Source organism: Mesoplodon mirus (genome assembly GCF_964341445.2).
Source record: "Mesoplodon mirus genome assembly, chromosome: 12".
Taxonomy (NCBI): domain Eukaryota; kingdom Metazoa; phylum Chordata; class Mammalia; order Artiodactyla; family Ziphiidae; genus Mesoplodon; species Mesoplodon mirus.
Window position 1 is genome coordinate 45,730,767 of NC_138988.1, and position 22,123 is coordinate 45,752,889.

Here is a 22,123-nt window from a genome sequence, read left to right on the forward strand (position 1 = left end):
GGGAAAACATGTAGACAGGGTGAGGGGGCCCAGTCCAGGATTTGGAGGGGAGGAAGCAGTTTACAGTATGAAGTAGGGGAGTCAGCCTTAAAGAGAAAGGTGAGGAGCTATGACGATACCTGGAGGAAGAGCATTCCAAGCAGAGGGACCTAAGACCCAAGAGCAAGAGTGGGCTAGGAATCAGAAAACAAACTTACGGTTACTAAAGGGTAAGGTGGGGGGAGGATGAGTTAAGAGTTTGGGATTAACATATACACACTACTATACATAAAATAGATAAACTACAAGAACCTACTGTATAGTACAGGGAACTACATTCAATATCTTGTAATAGCCTATACGGAAAAGAATATATGTATATGTATAACTGAATCACTTTGCTGTACACCAGAAACTAACACAACATTGTAAATCAACTACATTTCAATTTTTAAAAAAAGAGTGGGCCAGGGCTTCCCTGGTGGTGCAGTGGTTGAGAGTCCACCTGCCGATGCAGGGGACATGGGTTCGTGCCCCGGTCCGGGAAGATCCCACATGCCACGGAGTGGCTGGGCCTGTGAGCCATGGCCGCTGAGCCTGCGCATCCGGAGTCTGTTCTCCCCAACGGGAGAGGCCACAACAGTGAGAGGCCCGCGTACCGCAAAAAAAAAAAAAAAAAGAGTGGGCCAGGAATGAGTTCTTGGACTAGCAGGGAGGCCAGGGTGGCTGGAGACCAGAGTGGGAGAAGCAGAGGAGAGGTAAAGGGGAGGTGATGGGGGTCTCACTCAGGATTTGTAAGCACTTTGAACTAAGGAGCAAATCACCTCATTTATGTTTTAAGATGTGTTTTAAAATAATCAGTCTTAGAGAAATAGTTAAATAACACCACAGAACGCAATCACCAAAACTCCGACTTTGGGAAGCCAGTGAACAGGACCAGTCCAATTTCTTCCAAGGAGAACTTGTGAGGAAAGGAGAGGCAGAGAGATGAGGGAGCCTCTTTATTGAATTATAATATGTGAGCCTTATTTAAGCAAACAACTGATAGAAAATAAAAGTATTTATAAGGCAAAGAAAGAAAATTAAATAATAACACTATTTAACGCTGTTAAGGAATTTTGACAGGTGGGGAGGTGTGGTTAGCATAAAAATGGTATTGTGTGATAATAGTATTGTGGGTCTTTTTTTTTTTGAGTGCTTATCCTGTAAAGGTACCTACTGAGATATATTAAATATAAAATGATAGATCAGTGATTTGATTTAAAATGATCACGGCTGGGGTGGGGACACAGAGAAAACAAAGTGATGGGGGATACGTGAAAGTTCATTATGCTATTTTATCCACTTTGTATATTTTGAAGCTTTTCTTAACAAGTTAAAAAACAATAATATTACTCAACTTGCCTGCTGAGGTTGGAGAGTAGGGGGCCAGCACCTTGATTTCCACAGAGGACCTAGCTAGACCATATCTGGACTTCTGACCTACAGAAAATATGAGGTAATAAATGGGTGTTGCTTTAAGATGCTAAGTTTGTGGTAATTTGTAACACAGCAACAGAAAACTAATACAGTTCCCTTATCCCCTTCCCCTCCCTCGCCTTACAAAGAGAAAACAGGACTTAGACGTTTATCCTTCCTGGACATTTTTTAGACTTTTTCTATATATTTTTGTATCTATAAAAGTTACATAGTATTGTTTGCAGATTTTAAGTTCTATATAAGGAACACTGTATTGTACACCTCATTCCGTAACCTGCTTTGCTTGCTCAATACCATATTTTGAGATATCTATCCCTGCTGGTAAATGGGGCTTTAGTTGATTTTTTTTTTTTTTTGACAGCTGAATGGAATTCCTGAGGGAAGGGTGTCCAGGTCTTCCACTCTGACTGTAGATTTGACAATTCATCCTTTTTTCATGTATCTTGAGGCTATATCATTAGATGGTTAGATGTTCATAATTATTTCATCTTTTTGATAGATTGAATGTTCTAATAGTATGAACTATTCCTCTTAAATTTCCCATCTTAAATTCTCCTCCTTTCACATTTACTGTGATGATTAATGTTTGTGATTATTCCTGATATCTGATTTTATGCTTCTATGTATCATGTATTCTTGTTTCTAATCCCCCACATTAATGGAGTTTTCTTTGTGTTATTTTTCCTTCTTCTAGTTGTTTGTGAGTTCCATTGAGACTTCCATCTTTTTCTGTCAATAGCCTTAAATTTTTAACACACACACTAGTCTCTGATGGCATCAATTATGTTACTTAATCCCCAGGTCTGTTTTGCCCCGTTGACATTATTTTCCTTTTCCAGAATCTCTGTCCAAGGCCAGCTACACAACAATTCACAGGAACCCGGGGCTGGGAGTGGAGAGGTGAGCGTGGGAACTGAGATCTTCAGTGGACTTAGGCTGAGCTCCCCCTGGGGTCGGGGTGCTACAAGGCCCACAGAGTCCATTGCCTTAGGAATGAGCTCTGAGACACAGCCTGGTGCTGGGGTCCTGGGCACCCTCTCTGCGACTCATTCCCTCTCTGCCACTAATCACCCAGAGCCTTGCCCCTAACTCAGCCTCCTCCCAATACACGCTGGCCACGCCCTGCTCTCAGACCCGGCTGGGAGCAGATGCATCTGTCCTGATTCACACCCATACACAGCACACACACCCATACACAGCACACACACTCACGTACATGGACACACACACGCACACGCGCACACAGATACGGCAGTAGGCATTTGACCAAGAAACTGTGGCTGCTGTTAGAGAGTAAATGCGGGGGCTTCCCTGGTGGCGCAGTGGTTGAGAGTCCGCCTGCTGATGCAGGGGACAGGGGTTCATGCCCCGGTCCGGGAAGATCCCACATGCCGCAGAGCGGCTGGGCCCGTGAGCCATGGCCGCTGGGCCTGCGCGTCCGGAGCCTGTGCTCTGCAACGGGAGAGGCCACAACAGTGGGAGGCCCACGTGCCGCAAAAAAAAAAGAAAAAAAGAGAGAGAGAAAGAGTAAATGAGGGGGGAGTCCTCCCCTCTGGAGTCTCCCAGACTTGCTGTACCACGATGCCAAGCCGCATGATGACAGACCGCTGACCCCCTGGATCATAATGAGCCCTGAGATTCTGAGGAAAGGAGTTACCTCTTGAGTCATCCCTGTCTGTGCCCAGAATAGGCATTCCCCAAGGGTAGGACCTTGGGCTCCTCTTCCTCTGGAGCAGGATCTCTCCCCCGGCCTTCATTTTCCACGCCTCAGTTTCCCCTCTGTGGTAGCTGCAGACATGCCTCACTTGGATCTCCTGTCAAGAAAGAACGTGCCATTCAGCTGTGGGGAATGCAGTGAGCTGACAGCCTCTCTGAGTAGCGCTTTCAGGATTCACCACGGCATTTGAGGTGAGGGTCCTGCTCTTCCCAGATAGCCCCCAGACATTGACTGTGCAGAGTAGGGTTACTAAGGCGTCCACATGTCACCTTTGTTCTGCAGCTCCGGGTCAGGCTAGCAGAGGCTCTGTCAGAGCTGGGTCGCAGTCTGAGTTTCTCCCTGCTGGGTCCTGCCTTTTCCTCCTTTATCTTTCACAGAGTCCCCCTGCCGTCCAATAAACTTCCAATAATACTAACTCCGTCTTAGAATCTGATCAGTGGAGGGCCTGAACTGATGCACCTAGAGTCGGTACCATCACCTCCCCTCCGCCCCGTCCCTCCCGAGCTCTAAGCCCAGCCTCCAGGACCAAGGGGTGATGCTAGCCATTTCCAAAACCGTCCCTGGGCTTCCATTCCCCATCTGTCAAGTCAGAACAATTCTCCCTCCATCGCGTGCACTCCCAGGAACTCTTGGTTTTTAGCTAGTGCAGCTGCAGCATCGCCAGAAGGTCCCTACAGAGCCCTGCTCAAGCAGCGCTAGGCTGTCCTAGAGGGGCAGCCAATGTCTAAGTCACTGCAACATCCCCAGTGCTTATCAGAGGGCCAGGTCCGTGGAGGTGGTGATACAAGAGGGATGAAGGAATGCTATTCACTGCAAGCAGTTACAGAAAGGATGAAGGGAATACTACTGCTTCTTTAAGCAATAGGCCTCTCCTGCCCTCCACCAAACCATGGCTTGGAGTTAAGAAACATCTTCTCACAGGAAGAACCGGCCCCAAAGAAGGAGAGACCTGGGGAGATGATGAGCACCTCATATCCTTGGAGCTGCCAGCCCCACTTGATGAATAAAGACCTAAGGTGTCTTCAACTCAGAAGCCCAGAAAGGGCAAAGCTTGCTTGCATCCACACAGAAATGTGGACGGCTCCGGAAGGGGCGTCCTGAGCAGTGACTCCCCAGGCCAAGTCCCTGCCAAGGAGACCAAGACCACACCGTGGTCCCCAGCTGCCCTTCCCACTCCACTGCAGACCTCACCATCATTGAGTTCCTCAGCTGGAAGCCTTGAAGCAGTGAGTGCACGACTCAGAGAGGTGGGAGAAGGACTGGGGGAGGCAAGGTGGTACCCACAGCAAGAATGAGGCAGGCAGCCAGGAAGCCAGGCAGGCTCCAAATGAGTAACTGCTGATTCTTTCCTGCCGCGCCTGTCATCACGGGGGAAGGCAAGTGACTTTGTCTCTCTCTCTTTCCCCCCACCTTCTGCACCCCTCTGTTTCCCGCATCCAGAAGGGAGGTGGAGCTTGGGCCAGAGACTGGTGACTGGTTCCAGGGATCCAGGAGGAGAGACTTCAGAACAGAATACCCTTGGAGGAATCCATTCAAGAGGACACGGGGGAGCAGAGAGCAAGAGGTGGCTGTGGCCTCCTCCCCAAAACTGGACTGATGAGGCAAAGGCCAACTCCAGAGGGACTCGGGCTTTGCGGGGGGATGGAGAATGGAGATCCAAGTCACTGTTTCCTACCCCCTCAAATAGTCTGTCTCTGTGCACCCCCAACACACACACACCTCCTGTTTCTGATATCCCACTCCCACCCCAGAAGCTTTCCCAGATATCAGACAGGTGAAAGGATGGTTTTCTCATCAGATTCCAAGGACTCCCCAGGTGTAGGCCCCCAGGTGATCTCCACAATGCCTCAGGACATAGAACGGGATATGCGGTAACAATTCATCAAAACAAGGTCAAACATACTCTTGGTTGAATTGTTCAGGTATTGGTTTGTTTTTGCTATTTTCTTTTTCCTGCTTCTTTCACTTCTGAAGTTGTTTTGTGACTTTTGATAGGTAAGGAAGGGTGGGTCTCCCAGGAGAACAATTCTGAAAGAACAAAGAAGTAATCTTCATTGCAAAGAATCTGCATGGAAACTATTATTCCTCAGTAACCCTGGATGCAAGGGCATCCAGGGGCCCTGCCAGTCACTCTCACTGCTTCCAGCCTGCCCACGTGTAGTCCTTGAGCTAAGGAGGGGGTGTCGTGTGGACACCCTCCAGAACAAGGGGAGAGGCAGCCACCCCCAGCTGAGAGCCTTAAGATTCCCACCCCTCCTCCATCTGCCCCCTTCTGGGCCTGGCCAAGGGTCACTTGGCAAAGTGGGGTCTGGCTCTCCCCTATTCCCCAATCCTCACCTCCCTCAAATGCACTCTCAAGTAACCAAGATAATTGTCCTCAGAGAGAGCAGAACTTTAACAGGCCAAAGGACATGCTTTAATGGTGGGATTTCATCAGCATTCTGCAGCTGATCAGATGGGATGTGTGTGTGTGTGTGTGTGTGTGTCTTTGTGTGTGTGTGTGTGTAGAGTGGGCAAAGGTTTATGAGATCCAAAGCTCATGGATTTGCCATTCATATCTAGGATTCCTGGGTCACTGTGCCAAGCAGAGGTGACTTTCCAGAATGAGGACAAAATTCCACTGCCCTGCTAGAGCACTGAGGCCTGAGAGGGAGTAGTGGCAGGGTCGCAGGGGGAGGCAAGGACCTCTGACTCCTGAGCCTAACCTGGTCTCCAGAAGTGAGAATGGATGAGGAGATGGCTTGTGATTCTTCAAACACTTCCTCCCCTGAGAAAGTGAGTTCAAACCCCAGAATGGCCAGGGCAAGGGCATCTCCACAGTTCTCCTGTCTGGGGAAGGGCTTATGTCCAGGCTTACTGATTATATCTGGAAGGAGGTAGAAATTTGGAGGGAGTACAATAGCTCCCCGGGTCCTCCTCAGGCAACAGGTGCCACTGTCTTATCTATCTCTGCGCCCCAGTGCAAAGCGCAGAGCCTGGCACACAGCAAACTCTTAATGATTGTGCAAGGGAGGGAAGGAGGGAGGGAGGGAGGGAGGGAGGGAGAATAGGAAGCAAATGCTAACACCCCAAATAAGCCGAAATCGAGGAGGGGCTCGGCGCTCATCCCTTCCTGGCTTTCCCTTGTCTCTCCATAACTCCATCCTACCCTTAGAAGGTCAGCGGCCCGAGTACCCCGCGCTGCAGGGAGGGAAAGCAGGGTGCGCCCGCAGGGAACTCTGACTCACTTGCTGATCAGCCAGAGCCTGGAGTAAGACCTCCTTCAAGCAGCCGCACATTCCGCAGGCGCCCAGGGACGCGCAGCCCTCTCCGCCTCTCCACTGAACATCGCCTGCCCTCATCCCCCTATCACAGTCACCCATCAGCCAGCCTACCCCACTGCCACTACCGCCACCTCCAGCCTCGACTGCACCAGTCTCGAACCCGAGGAAAGAGGGCAAGGCAGCCACCGGCATTTGGTCCACAAGAAGGCGCCCTTCCAGGGCACGGAGCCAGTGAACCTGCCCCTTATTCTAAGGAAGAATAAACCGAGCTCTGAGGATGCACGGTGGAGGAGGGCTGGCCCGATGTCCCCCGCCGAACCTTGGAAGTGAGGCATCAGAGGCCGGCTCCGGGCCTTTCTCTGTATCTCAGTTTCCCAGTAAGTAAAATAGGGACGGCTGGAGGAGGAGGGCTCTGGTTGTTTTAGGTCGGATGCGCGCAGACCGGGCCCGCGCGCTGGCAACAGACCTTCCCTCCCCGCGTGAGGGCGCTGGAACTTCGGTTCTGCCTCCTTCCCGAGGTGCCCCGGCCCAGACGCGCGCAGGAGCGGACTCGCCATCCTTCCTGAAGCACGACCCCCCGCCCCCGCCCGGTCGTGAATGGTCCGGGAGCCCAGCCGGTGCCGAGCGCGCCCTGCCGGGTCGCCGGGGCTCAGGGGAGGTACCAAGGAACCCAGCGTCGGGACTCACTCGCGCCCTAGCTTCCCTTAGCCTGGCCTCTCCGGCGCGAGGGATGAGTTGGGGTGACTGAAAATGGATCAAACAGTGAGCCCCACCTATCTGGGGCACTTGCAGCCCAGGACCCCTAGGCAGGTCGCGCCCTCAGCCTAGAGGATCAGAAGTGATTTGTGCTGTCTCCTAATCCGGCCCGCCTGCACCAGCCCTCCGAGGCGCAGAAGTGGAAAATGGGGAGGCTGGCGGGGGGACCTCCTAGAGGAGGTGGCTCTGAAGTTGGACGAGCAGAGCGCCCTGGGGTGGGGCTAAGGGGGCGTGTGGGAGTGGGAGATCGTACCCTGGCGCTTGGAAACGTCGTGAGCCAAGCAGGGAAGAATGGGACGCGTTGGGGGGTCTCCCGGGGATGCGGTCCGAAGGGACGAAGGCCTGCCCACACCTCGCCTCTGAGGACTGACGTGTGGGACTGGCGGAGGGAGCTCTGGGACACCCCACTCGCCGGGGCTTCCCCCAGCCCCGCCCCACACCTGCGCGGCCGCCCCGACTCTGCCGAGCCATTGGCTGCACCCGCCGCCCGTCAGACGAGCCCCCGGGGCCCGCCCCCGCTCCGAGCGGAGCCTCTTAACGCAGGGGCACCGCGGCAGCGCCACTCTGTCAGTCTCCCCAACGTCCGCTGCGCGGTGCGCCGCCCGTCCGCCCGCCCTTTACCGGCGCCGGGCCGCCCGTCGCGGACCCGGGGCGGACCATGCGCCCTCCTAGACCTCCGCCCGCCCGCTGGCTCTGCATGCTGGTCGGCGCCCTAGCCTGCGCCCTCGGCCCAGCGGTGAGTGTCCGCCGGGCCGCCCAGAGTCCCGGCAGCTGGGGGTGGAGCGAGGGTGACGAGAGCCCAGCCGTGTGCTCAAGTCTGTGTGGAGGGGATAAGGAGCGCGGAGCACCGTGTCTCGCCTCCCCTGCGCCTCACACCGGATCTAGACCCGAGGGCGGGGTGGGGTCTCCGTCGAGCCTAGTCCCTTCCAGCGCTGTTTGGAGCCCGCTCAGCGCCGGGATCTGGGACACCGGTGGAGGGGAGGCGGGAAAGAGCGGACTCCAAGCTTGCCTTCCATGTAGTACCTGTGGGTTGGGGAGGTCAGTGGATGCAGGGTCGGGGACTGTGGTCCACTGAAATGGAAGGTCTGCTAGACAGGAGGTTGGAGGCAGGCTGTGAGGGTCGTCGTTGTGTGCTGTGCCCCACCGGAGGTGTCTATGGGGCGTTAAGCTACTTGTAGGAGTGACATTCACCAGCAGACCAAACACCGAGGACCCCGGGACCTGGGAAGGGGCTTTTGGGATCAGGTGGCTGGCAGGCAGACCCTTCTGTGCCCTCCCACTGAGCAGAGCTGAAAAGTATGGAGCTCAAGGTGGAAGGTGGTGGGCAGTAAGGATTTGGGGTGGTGTTTCTCAGGGAGGGCCAGACATGTGCATGGGGAAAGCTGACCAGGGAGCAAACAACCAACAAGCCGTGGTCACCCTCTTCCTCCCACTTCTGCTTCATCTCCATATGGGTGTGTGTGTGCCCCTGGTGCATGTGTGCCCTCGTGCCCCATGTGTGGGTGTGCCCATGTGTGTGCCTGGGGGTGTGGCTTACCTGGGCTGCAGGGCAGATTCTGGTTCAGGCAGGAGATGCATGAGTTATCTCTCTGTAAGATCAGGGAAGACCTGAAGACTACCCAAGCCCATTTTACAGATGGGCAAAGTGAGGCCCAAAGATAACAGAGCCACACCTCTCCCCCACCCATCAGACCTTGGCTGAGGTTGATTTCTTTCTACCCTTACCCCAGGACTTGAGGAATCTGCAGTTGCTGCTTGGGCAGGGCCTAAAACCTGTGGGTTCCAGGTCTGGCACCAGCTCCAGGTTGGCTGGTGGGTGGATGGAGTATATTGGTCATATAGTTTCTTCTATCCCATGATTACCTCCCTTACCATCACCTCCACCAGGGCAGGAATCTCTGTTCCACCTAGCTAATGTCTTGCACACTCCGGGATGGGGTGCTCCTTGCTTGTCCTGGGAGCAGACCTTAAGACAATTGGCATAATTCCTCTCCTCCCACTAATGGCCTTGGTGAGACCCACCTCCTGAGCACTCAAAGCCCCACCAAGTTCTGGCCCTGAGGCTGTAGCTCTGGCACCACTTACAGCCTCTCAGTGTCACAAAGCCTCCAGGCCTCACCAGCAACCCTCAGGCTCTTCCACCCTTGGGCTCCAACCACTCAAATTCTCCCTGGATGAGCCAGGGATCTTGGGACCACCACTGGCACCCCGTTCTCCCATCCCTGGAGGCTTCTCAGCCTAGAGGCAGAGTGATTTCAGTGGGGCCCCTTCTCATGCAACATCTGCCCCCCACCTCCTGAGAGAGTCCAAAGCCTGGCTCTTCCCATGCCTACCTTCCCCTGTCTTTCCACATTTTGTTTGGTTAGTTCCCAACTTGAGCTGCTCCTCCAGACAGCCTTCCCTGATTGCTCCAGCCCACTCAGCCCTTTTCCCTCTGACCCCACCCTTCAACCCTACTCACCTCCCAGCCTGGGCTCTTTTGACCATCCCATGGGATCAAGGGCTAAGGTCTCTCACCCTCCCATGTCCCCTACAGCCCAGTGCAGGGCTGGGCCCACAGTGGGAGAAGGGACTCACCCAGGAGTGGATGAGGGCAGGCTGGAATGAGGGGCCCCCATTTCCCTCTCTATTTCTCCCTCCTCCTCCCCACCAGCCAGCACTTGCTCCCATAAGGAATGGACACCAGGCAATCCTGCTCCAGCCAGACTTGGCGGGGGCGGGGGGCAGTACGTTACCAGAGTCATAAAATGGTAGCTGCAAAGTTCAGTTTGAAAGCCCAAGGCCTTATCACTCCTGTTTATGGAGCCCTGACCTCAGTCTGTGAAGAGGAAATCTCTGAACAGGGAAGCAAAAAAAGGAAAGAAAACCTCCAGTGTCTCAGAAGAGGAAGTCCGCCCCAAGACCACCCTCCAGGCCTTCCACTACCCCCACCCTCCTGGACAGCAGGCACAGGGGCTCCTCACTGGTAGCAGAACTGCTCAGGCCAGTGCCCAGCCCAGGGAAGGGGCGGGAGGTGTCATAGAGAAGGAGCAGACCCACGCCCTGCCCTGGGAAGATTCTCCAGTTGGTAGGGGAGAGCTGAGCCAGTGACCCAGGAGAACCAGCCCAGGTGGGTGTGGGGTGCAGCTGCCCAGAAATGGGGTAAGGGTCACTGAGAGGAGCAGTCAGGGAAGGCTCCCTGGAGGAGGAAGGGCAGTCCCTGAAGAGTTCAGCCAAATGGTCCAACCTTCCACCTGAGACCATAAAACAGCCTCTGTTGGCAGGACCAATGAGCCTGACCCCAGAAGGTGGAGGAAGCCCTCAGCTCCCCCCAGAGACTGCAGTGACCCTGGGCTTGGGGGACACTTGGTTCCTCTGATTCTTCTCTGAAGCGGGTTGCTGGCCATCTGCTCCTGAAGGCTTCACCTTGCCGTAGGCATGCTGCCCCAGTCCTCTGCTTCCAGCTGCTCCAGAAGCTGTCCATGGCTACCCAGCCCTCCCGGCCCCCAGCAAGCCACCCTGTGGGCTTTAGGAAACACTGCTACAGAGGGGTCAGGTCTCCTCCTTAAGTGAAGGGGCAACATCAGTTAGGCCTGCCCAGGGCTCCCCAGGGACTGCACTGGAAGAGCAAGCTCCCTTCAGAGGTTTCCACCCACCCATGCTCCCCTGAGTCTCCATCTTTCCTGATATTTCTAGAGCTTCCATGATAAGGAGCCTGAGCTGGGTCCTCCCCTCACTCCATGGCAATGGCCAGTAGACCTGGAGAGCATGTTTCCTTTCTGTGGAAGGACCTCTGTTTCCCCATCACAAAAGGGAGGGTGAGAACCCTTGGCCCAAGATTCAAGAGAAATGGGAAGAGAGGCCAGCTGCACCCTGGCTGGGGCAGAGTCTTCCCACCCACCCACCCACCCCCAGCAACACGACTGACTGTGAAATGGGCTTGGCCGTCCAGTCAGGACTTCAGTGAGACTTGAAGGAGGTGAAAGTGCTGTGTGAACTATGTGACAGGTCTTTCTTTCCTCTTGATCCCCAGCTTAGGAGCCCTAGGGACCCTTCTTCAGCCCTCTCTTGCCCCCCTTGCCCAGGGGTTTCCAGGGCTGGCGGGAGTACTGGGGACAGGGAGTAGTGCTTCCTCATGGGCAGCCAGACAATATGGGGGGTGAGGCTCCAGGCCCAGGCAGGCAACGGATGATGGGCCTCCCTGCACGCAGGCAACCTCATGGCAACCCAGCCTGGGTGGAGCCTGCCACTCGCAGGGGCCCTTCACTGTGACACCCCTGGACGTGGACGCAGGAATGGGGCCAGGGGACTAGACAGAGCCCTGTCCCTTTCTCCCTGCTCCTTGTCCTCATCCTCCCAGACTCAGCCCTCCCCTCTCTGACTTTCCCAACACAAAGCTGCTCTCATTGCACCCAGGAAAATGTACAAGACATGCAAACTCTCCCACATACCTTATAGATGTGTTTCAGAAGAAAAAGAAATACAATTTAATCTTTCCATCACATTATGGGTTTTTTTTTTAACTTTTATTGTGAACATTTTCAAACATATTTTTTTTAAAGTGGAGTGAATAATATAATGAACATGGAAATACCCATTTCTTGGAGTGATGTCAGCAAAATGGCAGTATAGGAATTTCCAGTGTTTGTCCACTCCCAATTTCTAGATTTGAAAATTATTAACCTTTAACCATTAATATTTGCATCATTTGCTTTTTTTGGCCGAAGTATTTTAAAATACATTATAGACATCATAGAACAAATTATTTTAAGATGCATCTCTAAAATCAAAGGATATTTTCCTACGTGACTATGATACCATTATCACACCTAACAAAATTAACAGGGATTCCTTAATAGTCGATATTCAGATATCCCCCAGCAGCATTTAATCCAGCATCACAAGATGAGTGGTGATATTATCAGGGTGGGAGGGTTGCACCTACTACAAGGACCTTTCCTGCCTGTGCCATGATGGGACTGTACAGCGAGCTGGCAGGTGGGTGAGGGGATGAGCAGGGGGCCTGGAGCAGGGTGGGTGGGCAGGAAGCTGGGCTTCACTGGACAGGGCCCAATCTTATACGCACCTCCTCTCATGTGGTTCATGATGTGACGGTCCATATCTCCCAGGAAGTGCCTCCCACCATCTTAAAAACAAGTTCTTCCTGCCCAGGGGGTCATCAGAGGAGGAGAAGAGGTCACCAGCCGACATATCGAGGAGTCATGGCTCCCTGTGTCGGTGCCCTGCTCTCTGTGGGTGACCCGACATCAACATCACCCACAGACACCGTGTTTGAAACTGAGTGTCTTTCCCCAGTGGTGCCCAGGATGACTTTCAAAGGACAGAGGATTTAAACCTGAGTCTCTGCCACCCCGGCTTTGCTGGCCATCCTCGTGCTGATCCTCTGCAAAGAAAGCCTGTAAGGCTTCATGCCCCTCAGTAAACCTTGCAAGAAGGGCCTCTTGAGGGACCAGGCTTAACCCCAGGCTGAATGCCTTTGCTTGCATTCTCCTAATAATGAGAGCCCTTGCCCTGGTACCACCCTAAGCTGAGGAAAGTTCTTTCTTGCCCCAAACCCAAGCCTGCATCCCAAACCCTATGTCTCCCTCTTTTTCTTACCCCCCATCCACCAACACCAATTCTCACTCCACCCTCCTACCCCCCCAGAGCTCAGCCTTCCCCAGGACTTGCAGAGACAGGAGGCTTTGGACTATTGGCAAAAGGATGTGAAAATACAGGGAGGGGGAGAGAAATCCGACTGCAGTAGGGGGTAGGGGGAAACCAGGCTTAAGACCTTTCCTCTGGAGGGCACTGCTGCCACTTGTCAGTGGGCAAGACATTCAGACTGCCTGGGGTTCCGCAGGGCAGTCAGGCTGGCGCTAGGCTGGGTCCGGGCATAGGCAGCAAGGCAGCCGGGTATGAGGGGCTGGGCTGGGCTGGGGCTTTGGCAACAACTGCTAACCTTTGGCAATCCCCTCGTGTCCCTTACATGTGACCCAAAGCAACCCTGGATGTAGGTGGTGCTGTCATTGTCCTCATTTTACAGATGAGGTGAGGTGACTTGCCCAAGGTCGCCCAGCCCGGAAGTGGCAGACAGTATGATTCCAGAATCTGTGGACTTAACTAGGCTCTGCTGTCTTATAAGAGAGCTACTTCTTCCAAAGTGGCTATGGCATGTCACATGACGCCCTGGGACTTTAGAGGCAGTTTTTAATTAGTGAAATGTACAAATCTGAAGTGATGACTCAAGGAATTGTCTCATACGGGTGCACCTATGTAGCCACCACCCAGATCAAGCTATTATACATTCGCATCAGCCCAACAGACTCCCTTGTGTCTCTTCCCACTAAGATGATAATTTCAACATCTTTTAGTGCCCTCTGCAAAGCCAGGAGCACGTTTCTCCTCTTTTCCATGACTGCTGGATCCCATGATTTACCTTACCTTCCTATGCCTGCCCCCATTCTTTCCTCCTTTTACTCCTTCTCTCCTCTCCCCTTCACCTCCTCCTCGGCTACAAGATCTCCATCTCCTTACCAATTCAAACACAAAAGCCAAAATGAAGGGGGCAGCGGGGGAAGCTGCGTTGCAGTCCTGTGTGCCTTTGATCACACTGCTTTCTCTCTGGGTCCTCAGTTTCCCCTCATGACTCTTTGTTGCCCCCTTATTTCAGTGGGGGGGCAGGGAGGAGCTTAAATAAATCATGGGATATGGGATGGTAATGGGAGAATGGTAAATGTGACCTTCCCGAGCCCCCGCTCTCTATTCCCCATTCCCCAGCTTGCTCCAACCATCCCTAGCAGGAAAAAAAAAAAGAGCCCTCCTTTGACAAACCTCAGAAGCACAAATCATCCACGGTGGCCCACAGTGCTTGGTAATTTACAGGCAGGAAGTTCTTTCTCCTGTCTCACCTATTCCAGCCTGCTGCATTTTAGACCCCTCTCACAGACAACTGCTCCTCAGAGGGACTCATGTGCACCCACCACCCTGCTTCTGTCTCCCGTGGCTTCTCCAGCCATAGTTCTCTGGCCCTGGGATGAAGCTGGAGGTTCTGATTCAAGACTGGTAGCTGTGGTCTCAAGCTTCCCTTGAGGGGGTTGCGTATGGCCCACAACACCTGAGCTGGCCTCACCCTGGCTCTCTGAGCCCCTAGCATCTAACAGCTACAACTCTCAGCATCTTCACCCTTTCCCCCAGAACTGCAGCCTTTGCCCTATATCTCAGGGAGCCCCACGTCAGGAAGAGGAAGCAGGGCCTCTCCCAAGCCCCTCACAGTGGGAATAAAAAGGAAGGGGCCTACTGAGCAAGTGGAATTAACAAGACTTGGCTAATCCACGCCCCCAGCCAGATACTCAGGACTCTCCTCCCAATCAGTCACCTCCCACATCCGGCCAGCAAAATGGCAGGAGACACAGGATCAGGATTGAAGGGATGCTATGGACTTCTTCACTCCTGCCTGAGTCCCTTCTTTTGGGCTCAGGAACTGCTGTCACAGAGAAGGTGTTGGGGGTCCAGTCTGGCCTGAAACTCTCGTCTTAAACCAACTGCAATGTGAGACTGACTTTGAGGCCTGCTTCCTCCTCTCCACATGAGATGGCAAGAGGCAGGTTGGGAGACCTAGGCAGTGGTGGGGTTAGGAAGGGTCTTGAATGCCAGTTTTGATGTCTGGGCTTTGACTCCTAGGACCATCAGAGATTTGATGCAGGAGAACGAGGACGGGGATACACATTTTACAAAGATCCCTCAGGTTGCTGGTGGTGGGGCTGAAAGCTACTGCACTAGTCCAGGCAGAACTGACGAGGCCTGACCCCTGCCTACGTCTCCCAACTTGTCTCCTGATGCCTCCAGCGCCCCTTGCTGCAGCTACGTCAGGCTTCTTGCAACCTTGAATGTATTAGGCATTTTCATGCCTCCACGCTTCTGCACACACTGCTCCTACTTTCTGGAATGTGCTTACTCTACCTCTAATTGTCAAACTCTTACACAACCTCAAAGGCCCACCACTACTGCTCATTCTCTGTGAACCCCACATACCAGCTATATCCTCCCCTGGAACCCTTCCCTGGGACAATTAGACTTGGCTACATCTGGCTGGGAATTTTCTAATTCTGTGTGTCTGGAGTCCAGAAGGATAATGAGGATGTTTAGAATAGGGAAGTATGTAGAAGAGGAAGTCCATAGTCTGCCTGAATTCCTCAGTGATAAGGGCTAGAGAGAGCTGTCCTGACCCTGTCCTCCAAAGGGCAATGGCTGACCAGATGGCCCAAGACAAGGCCATGGAGAGGGATTGATGCAGTCCAGACCAGTGGCCAGAGACTTAGGTCCCTCTAGAAATGTGCATTGCTGAGTGACCTCCAGTCCCTCTTTGGATCTCTATTTCCTTTACCCTTCTCCAGATGGGGCCCAGCACCCAATTGTGGTGAAAGCAGAACTCATCCTCTAGACCAGTGGTCCCCAACATTTTTGGCACCAGGGACCGGTTTTGTGGAAGACAATTTTTCCACGGGCAGGGTGAGGTGGGGTGGGGGGAGATGATTCAGGCAGTAATGTGAGTGATGGGGGGGATGGTTTAGGCGGTAATGTGAGCAACGGGGAGCGGCAGAGGAAGCTTCACTCGCTTGCCCGCCGCTCACCTCCTGCTATGCGGCCCGGTTCTTAACCCTGCGGCCCAGGGGTTGGGGACCTGTGCTCTAGACCACCCTCACTTTATTCAGAGATACCCCCAGGCTCCCAGGTTATCCCAAGGGCTCCTGCCCTTCCTCTACACACTGCCTCTCAGGAGGGACACTGTGGCTGTGCTGCTGGGGGAGCAGAGTTGCCTAGAGAAGGTGACCCCACACCCCTTCACCCTCAGAAAGTAGCAGGCAGAAGCCACCAGGAGCCCTATGATGCTCTCAGTGACTGGAAAATAAATGTGTCCCGGCAAACAGCATGGCCATAGCCCAGGCTTAAGAGGGCTCAGCAAATGAGGGCATCCATTGTCCTGTCTTCAGAGCACAAGTCTGGACTCTTGGTTACAAGGACAGAAAACTCAACTGGCTTAAGCCATACAGAAAGCTATTGAGTCATGTTCCTGGAAGCAGGGCTGATTTCAGGCATGGCTGCGTTCAGGGGCTCAGACGATGTCAAGAGGATCCAGTTTTTCTCTACCTCTTTATCCTTCCTTTAGCTGTGTGGCTTCATCGTTGTGCTATACTTGGCAACAAGGTGGTGGCAGTAGCTCTAGCCCCTGCGTCCTTTGAGGTTTCCAGTCCAGTGGGAAAGAACAAATACACTTGCCTAATTGCTTAATCTAAGGTCCCAGGAATGAGCTTCCGGGCTCTGAGCAGCCTGAATTAGGCCATGTGCCAGGGACTATGGCCAGGAACACTTTGACTGGCTTAAGTCTGGTCATATATTGATCCCCTGGAAGAGGGTTCATCAGAACCCCATAGACTAAGAGTGGGAAAGGACGTGGTTTTCCAGGTAGAGATGAGGACATGGCGTCAGAGGAAGGTAAAGGATGGTAGAAGGCAGCAACACAGATGTCTACTACTACCCATTCTGCTTTCGTGTTGTGGGGTGATGGCAGCTGAAATAGGCAGGAGAAGCAGGCAAGGCTAGCGAAGAACCAGAAGGCAGAACAAACCCTGTTGCTGGAGGACAACAAGCTGGGAAGTTACCTTGGGGAGAAACGTGCTCCAAGCAAGCAAGAGAGACCAATGGTGGGACACAAACTGGGGTGGCCAATCTCTGGGTTCCTCTCCCCCAGAGGCCACCTCTGGGATCCCTCTGGCCACCCCTCTTCCCATGCCCCAGCAGGATGAGCCAGACACAGACCCCTTAAGACAAAGCACCATGAGTATTTCCGTCCCTTCTGGGCAGGAGGGGAAGCATGTGACCCCAGCACCCAGATCTCACTCGCCTGTGTGCCACGAGCCTGGAAGCCACATAGTGAACGTGGGTTCCATCTTGGACCATTAACTCTACCAGCCAATTAGGGTAAAGATATTAGCTGGAAAGTCATTTAAAACTTGACATATGGAAAGTAACACAGATCTATTATGGAGCAGGATACGCTTGTTCGTGTAACGGTTTAAAAGAAAAGATATGAGGGGGCTTCCCTGCTGGCGCAGTGGTTGGGAGTCCGCCTGCCGATGCAGGGGACACGGGTTCGTGCCCCGGTCCGGGAAGATCCCACATGCCACGGAGCGGCTGGGCCAGTGAGCCATGGCCGCTGAGCCTGCGCGTCCGGAGCCTGTGCTCCGCAACGGGAGGGACCACAACAGTGAGAGGCCCGCGTACCGCAAAAAAAAAAAAAAGAAAGAAAGAAAAAAAAGAAAAGATATGAGATTTAAGAGTGTGGTCCCTCTTTGGGGTCACATGATTACAATGGGATTGACTTGTTTAGAACAACGCCAGACAGGGACCCCCTTAAAAGAAGGAAATAAGGGGAACCCCACCATACCTATGCTCTCCCCACAGCCCTACTGCAAGAAGCCTTTGGGTCAGCAAGGGAGGTGGTTGAGGCCCATTTAGCCCACCAGGAAACTGAGGTCCAGGGAGTTGAAGACCATGTCCCAGGGTGAGGGGGGACAAGTGGAAGAGACGCTGATAAACTCTGATTCTGGAGCAATCTTGCTGGCCTCTCCCCACAGCCCTGTGGGGACTGTGACATTCTTCTCCCTGGGCAGAGATGAGGAAGCTGATGTGAGGTGGCAGCCACTTCCCTAAAGCCAAAGAGACAGGCAGAAGCTGCCACCAGCCCAGTGGTTCCTTCACGGAGGCCTTTACCCACCTTCCTCACCCAGTGGCTCCCAAGACCTGATTTTTCTGGCTGTTCCTGGGCAGCTATCACCCCTACTCACATGTCAGACCCAATGCCAATGTTTCCCTGGCACACAGGTCAGATCTCACCCCTAATCCCTGGCCGGGGCACAGGGGAGGGGAGGGGAGAAGCTTGGGCTTTCCCATCCCTTTTCCTTACCTCCAGCCATCCTACAGGGGCCTCTTGTACTTCCTGAGACCTCCCTCACCCTCATTAGATCTGATAGAGCTTGAATTATTCAGAAGCTAAGGAGGTGGTGGGCGGGGGGGGGGGGGCGGCGCGTCTGGCCAAGGAGGTCCAGAATTCCCTTCCCAGCCTGGTGACCCAGGGGGACTGAGCACAGGCTCCTAGAATGGGGACAGAGGCTGGAAGATGCAGCCAGACTCCTGGATTCCTGCCAGGCCTGGCTCCAAGAACAGGAAGCCAGGGTCCAACTCATAACGAGGTGGCACCTCCTGGGCCCCACTCATCCATGGAGACTGAAGCAGGGACTGAGGGCTCCCAACCCAAACTGGAAAGTCCAGTGGGCCAGCTCTGGGCTCTAAGGAGAGGCCCTGTAACCTCTGTCCATAGCCGTACCACCCACAAAGAGACAGTGTTGTTACAGCCATGGTACTGCTAGGGCCACCAGGAAGCCATGACAGGGCCCTCAAGGCAGACCCCGCTTTGAGGACAATAGACAAGAGTTTGGGGTCAGATCTAGGTCAGGGTCAGGCTTCCGTTGAAGGTCGAATTCAGTCTGGGGTTGGGATTGGGGTTTAGTCTGGAACTTGGACCTGTCCGGTGACTGGGCCTCGCTTGGCACCGTGCTCCTGGGGTCCGTGGATGACAAGGAGGCTGTGGATGAGGGTGACGGGTCCCCCTCCCTGTCTCTGTTCCCCAGGGCGGCTGGGAAGTCGGGCTGCAGCAGGAGGAGTGTGACTACATGCAGATGATCGAGGTACAGCACAGCCAGTGCCTGAAGGAGGCCCAGCTGGAGAGTGAAACACCAGGTGAGGCCCCCAGTGGCAAGAGGGACCCCCCAAGGAGCCCCCTCCCTCACACCGTGAGCCCAGACCCACTCTCAGGTCGGGGCTGCCCAGCTGCAGGGCCATCAGATCAAATAGCAGCACCCGCTGGTCTTCACTCCCCAATCCTGTGCTCCCCGCACTTGGCTCAGCAGCCCTGGGGTGAGAACGGAAGGAAGTAGATGGCTTCCTTCAAAAGCTGCAGCCTGAGCCAGACTCAGAAGGGTGGGCAGGATTGGGAGAAGCAGAGAGGCTGGCAAGTTGGGAGGCGCCCAGGCCTACTGCCCGTGGCAGGTGGGGAGTGGCTATGGAGGTCGAGCCTCCCTGTGAGGGAGGGGGAGGGCTGGAGCAGTGGGGAGCCCAGAGCAGCTCTGGGCCTCCCTCCCAGAGGTCACCTCCCCGAGGCCGAGCTTACACTTACGTAGCAGCCTGGCTCAGGAGCAGGGAGCATCTTTCTTCCTGGCTCCCCAGTGCCCCCATCTCCCTGAGGCTGGCAGTTATGCACCCGGTCCTGGGCCCCTCCTCCTGGGCCCTGCCGCCCAGGCTCTCTGCCTCCTGTAGAGGCAGTGAGTGTGTGTATAGCATCACGGATGGCCTCTGCCTCTCCCAGCTCTCAAGGAGGGATGGCCCCTTGTCTCCCAGGGCCCTGAGACTGCGGCCTGGGTAGAGGGGTGGCCGGACCTGCCTGCTGCCTATGCCCCAACGCCCTGCCAGGACAGGGAGGCAGGACCAGGCTACAGACAGGCCTCAGAAAGGCTTCACAGTGGGATCCGGGATCATGCGCAGCCCAGAGAGGCCCAGACCCCAGACTACAGGCCCCACTATAGCACCTCCTAGGCCCCAAGGGCAGGCCACCCTCGTGATCCCAATGAGGTCATTGCTGGCACAGGGTGCATGGCAGGTGCCAACACCCTGTCACCAGGCAGCTGGCCCGAGATCCAGAGGAGGGCATGTATGGGTCTGTGGACGGTGAGTCTGCCCACGACCTTGTGAGAGGCTCTGCGCATGTTCACGCACATCCAGCTGTGTGCTCCTGGCCCCTGTCTGCCTAGGGCTATGGCTGTGCCTCTGGGGTGTGTAGCTTCGTGACTGACTCTGAGTGTCTTTGTGTGTTGGAGGCATGTGTCTGTGTAAGCCTGGACCTGCCTGGATATATCTGCCTGGTGTGCTGTGTGTGTGTGTGTGTGAGTGTCTGTGGCACGCTCAGTCATGTCTGTACATGTGTGTCTGTGAGTTGTGTGTGTCTCTCTGTGCCTGTGTTTGCTTGTGTCTGGATTTTCCATGTCCAAGTAAGTGTACATGTATGTATATCTGTGTGTGTGTTTGTGAGTCTGTGTGCCTGGTAATGCTTGTCAGTGTGCATGTCTCTCTGTGCACACATGTCTATAAAACGACAAGCAGTGCCCCCCAACACCTCGCCATCCCCCACCCCAGGCTGGGCTTTCTTTCCTGTTGAGGTGGCAGCCCCCAGTGGGCATGCTCAGCCAGCCTGGGCCCTGGGTCTCTGTGGGCCTGATGACGTGTGCGGTGGGACCTCAGTGGCCTCCCTGGGGCAGACGCACAGGGAATGCTCCCGGGCCCAGCTCACAACCACAGGCCCTCCAGGCGCCCGGCATTTTCTTGGCTGTCACCCCTCTCAGCTTCCCGACCCTGCTGTCTCCAGCAGGACGCCTCCCTGACCACATGCCCCCTACCGACCCCTCTTCCCTGGCTCCCCCGCTGCCTTCTGGCCTGCACCCCAGCACAGTTCACAGCCCAGGCCTGGTGGTGCTGAGATTCCTTGAGGCCAAGCGTGGCCGCCCTGAGGACAGAGCCCAGCCTCCCTCCCCTCTGTGCCGCTTCTGGTGAAGCTGAACTCAGGGCCAGAGACCCGGCTCTGAATCCACTCCTGATCTGGACCGCCGCTGGAGATCCAGAGAGCCTGAAGCCTGGCAAGGACCCAAACACAATAGCTGGCCTGCAAGACAGGGTGTGCCCAGCATTGTCAGGGCTATACACAGTCCAGCCATGCAAGATTCCTGGAAATGGCACTGAGCCCTTCAGACCAGGCAGAGGGCAAGAGGTTTGCTGGAGATGGAGCGTGTGAACAGGCTGTCCCCCTCGCCAGCGAAGTGACCTGGGGCTAGTTACATAATTGCTCTGTGCCTCAGTTGCTCATCTGTAGAATGGGAGGGGGTTAAATAAGTTATTTAGGTAAAGAGGATAGAACAGTGTCTCCCATATATAAAGGCTACATAAATGTTTGCTGATGATATTATGAACAGGGTCTTAAATCACTAGCAGGATTGGACTGGCCTGAAGAGCAGCTACCTGGCCTCCAGAGATGCTGGCACAGGAAGCCAGAGTGAGGCCACAGACGACTCAGGATAGGATGAGTGGTAGCGGATGAGGTCCCCAAGGCAGGGAGGCTGTGCACTCTGACCAGGCCACGGAGATCCAGGCATTCTCAGCCTTCAGCTGCAGGTGCCACCTGGCTACCACAGCCCCAGAAGGCACCCCTCCCCGCTGTCAGCTCACTTTAGCATTCAGAGGCCCGAGGCTCTTCCCCAAGTGGGGATGTCCCTCCACCTCCTCTTCCCAGGCCCCCTTCTTGGGAACTTGGGAACCTTCGGACCTGGGCTGGGCTGGGCTGGGTTTGGCCCAGCTGGAGTTGACTTTAGCTCAGGGGTTGGGTTTCCTGAGTAAATCTATGGGACTGGCAGGGTTGCAAAGAGACAATTAAACCTCCCTCCGGGGATGGCATCCAGAGGAGTCCTTGTTCCTCAGGGCCACCCAGACCCTGAACAAGCAAAACCGTGGCATTTGCATCTGCCTATTAAAGTGGACCCCTAGAGACCCCTAGGGGGTCTGTGCATCTGTCACCAGCCAGGCCTTCAAGGCTAATAGGTACACAGTGGAGAGCTCAGCCTGCGATGCAGGGCTTTCTCCAAACTCACTCCCTATTCACCACCCCTGTCACAATTCACAGTGTGACTGGGTTGGAGGCATCTGTGTTGTATGTGAGTTTTATGAAGACTCCTCAAGAACTAGCTAAATCCCAATATACCCATCACCCTGTCATACCCAACAGCTCCTTTTTACAACAAATATTTTCTAATGCCTCCCTTACTATTATAAAATGAAATTTAGGACACAC

General features: G+C 54.4%; 1 protein-coding gene across 1 annotated transcript in view; it reads left to right on the forward strand.

The window, feature by feature from the left end:
• The first annotated feature begins 7,839 nt into the window (after positions 1 to 7,839).
• The window catches only part of VIPR1 (vasoactive intestinal peptide receptor 1), a 33,033-nt gene continuing 18,749 nt past the window's right edge, over positions 7,840 to 22,123 (forward strand). Inside the window, exons 1-3 of the mRNA XM_082637708.1 lie at positions 7,840 to 7,930; positions 18,864 to 18,972; positions 20,654 to 20,831. Of these exons, the coding sequence (XP_082493834.1) occupies positions 7,853 to 7,930; positions 18,864 to 18,972; positions 20,654 to 20,831 (365 nt within the window). The 5' untranslated portion in view covers positions 7,840 to 7,852. The remainder of the gene's footprint in view (positions 7,931 to 18,863; positions 18,973 to 20,653; positions 20,832 to 22,123) is intronic.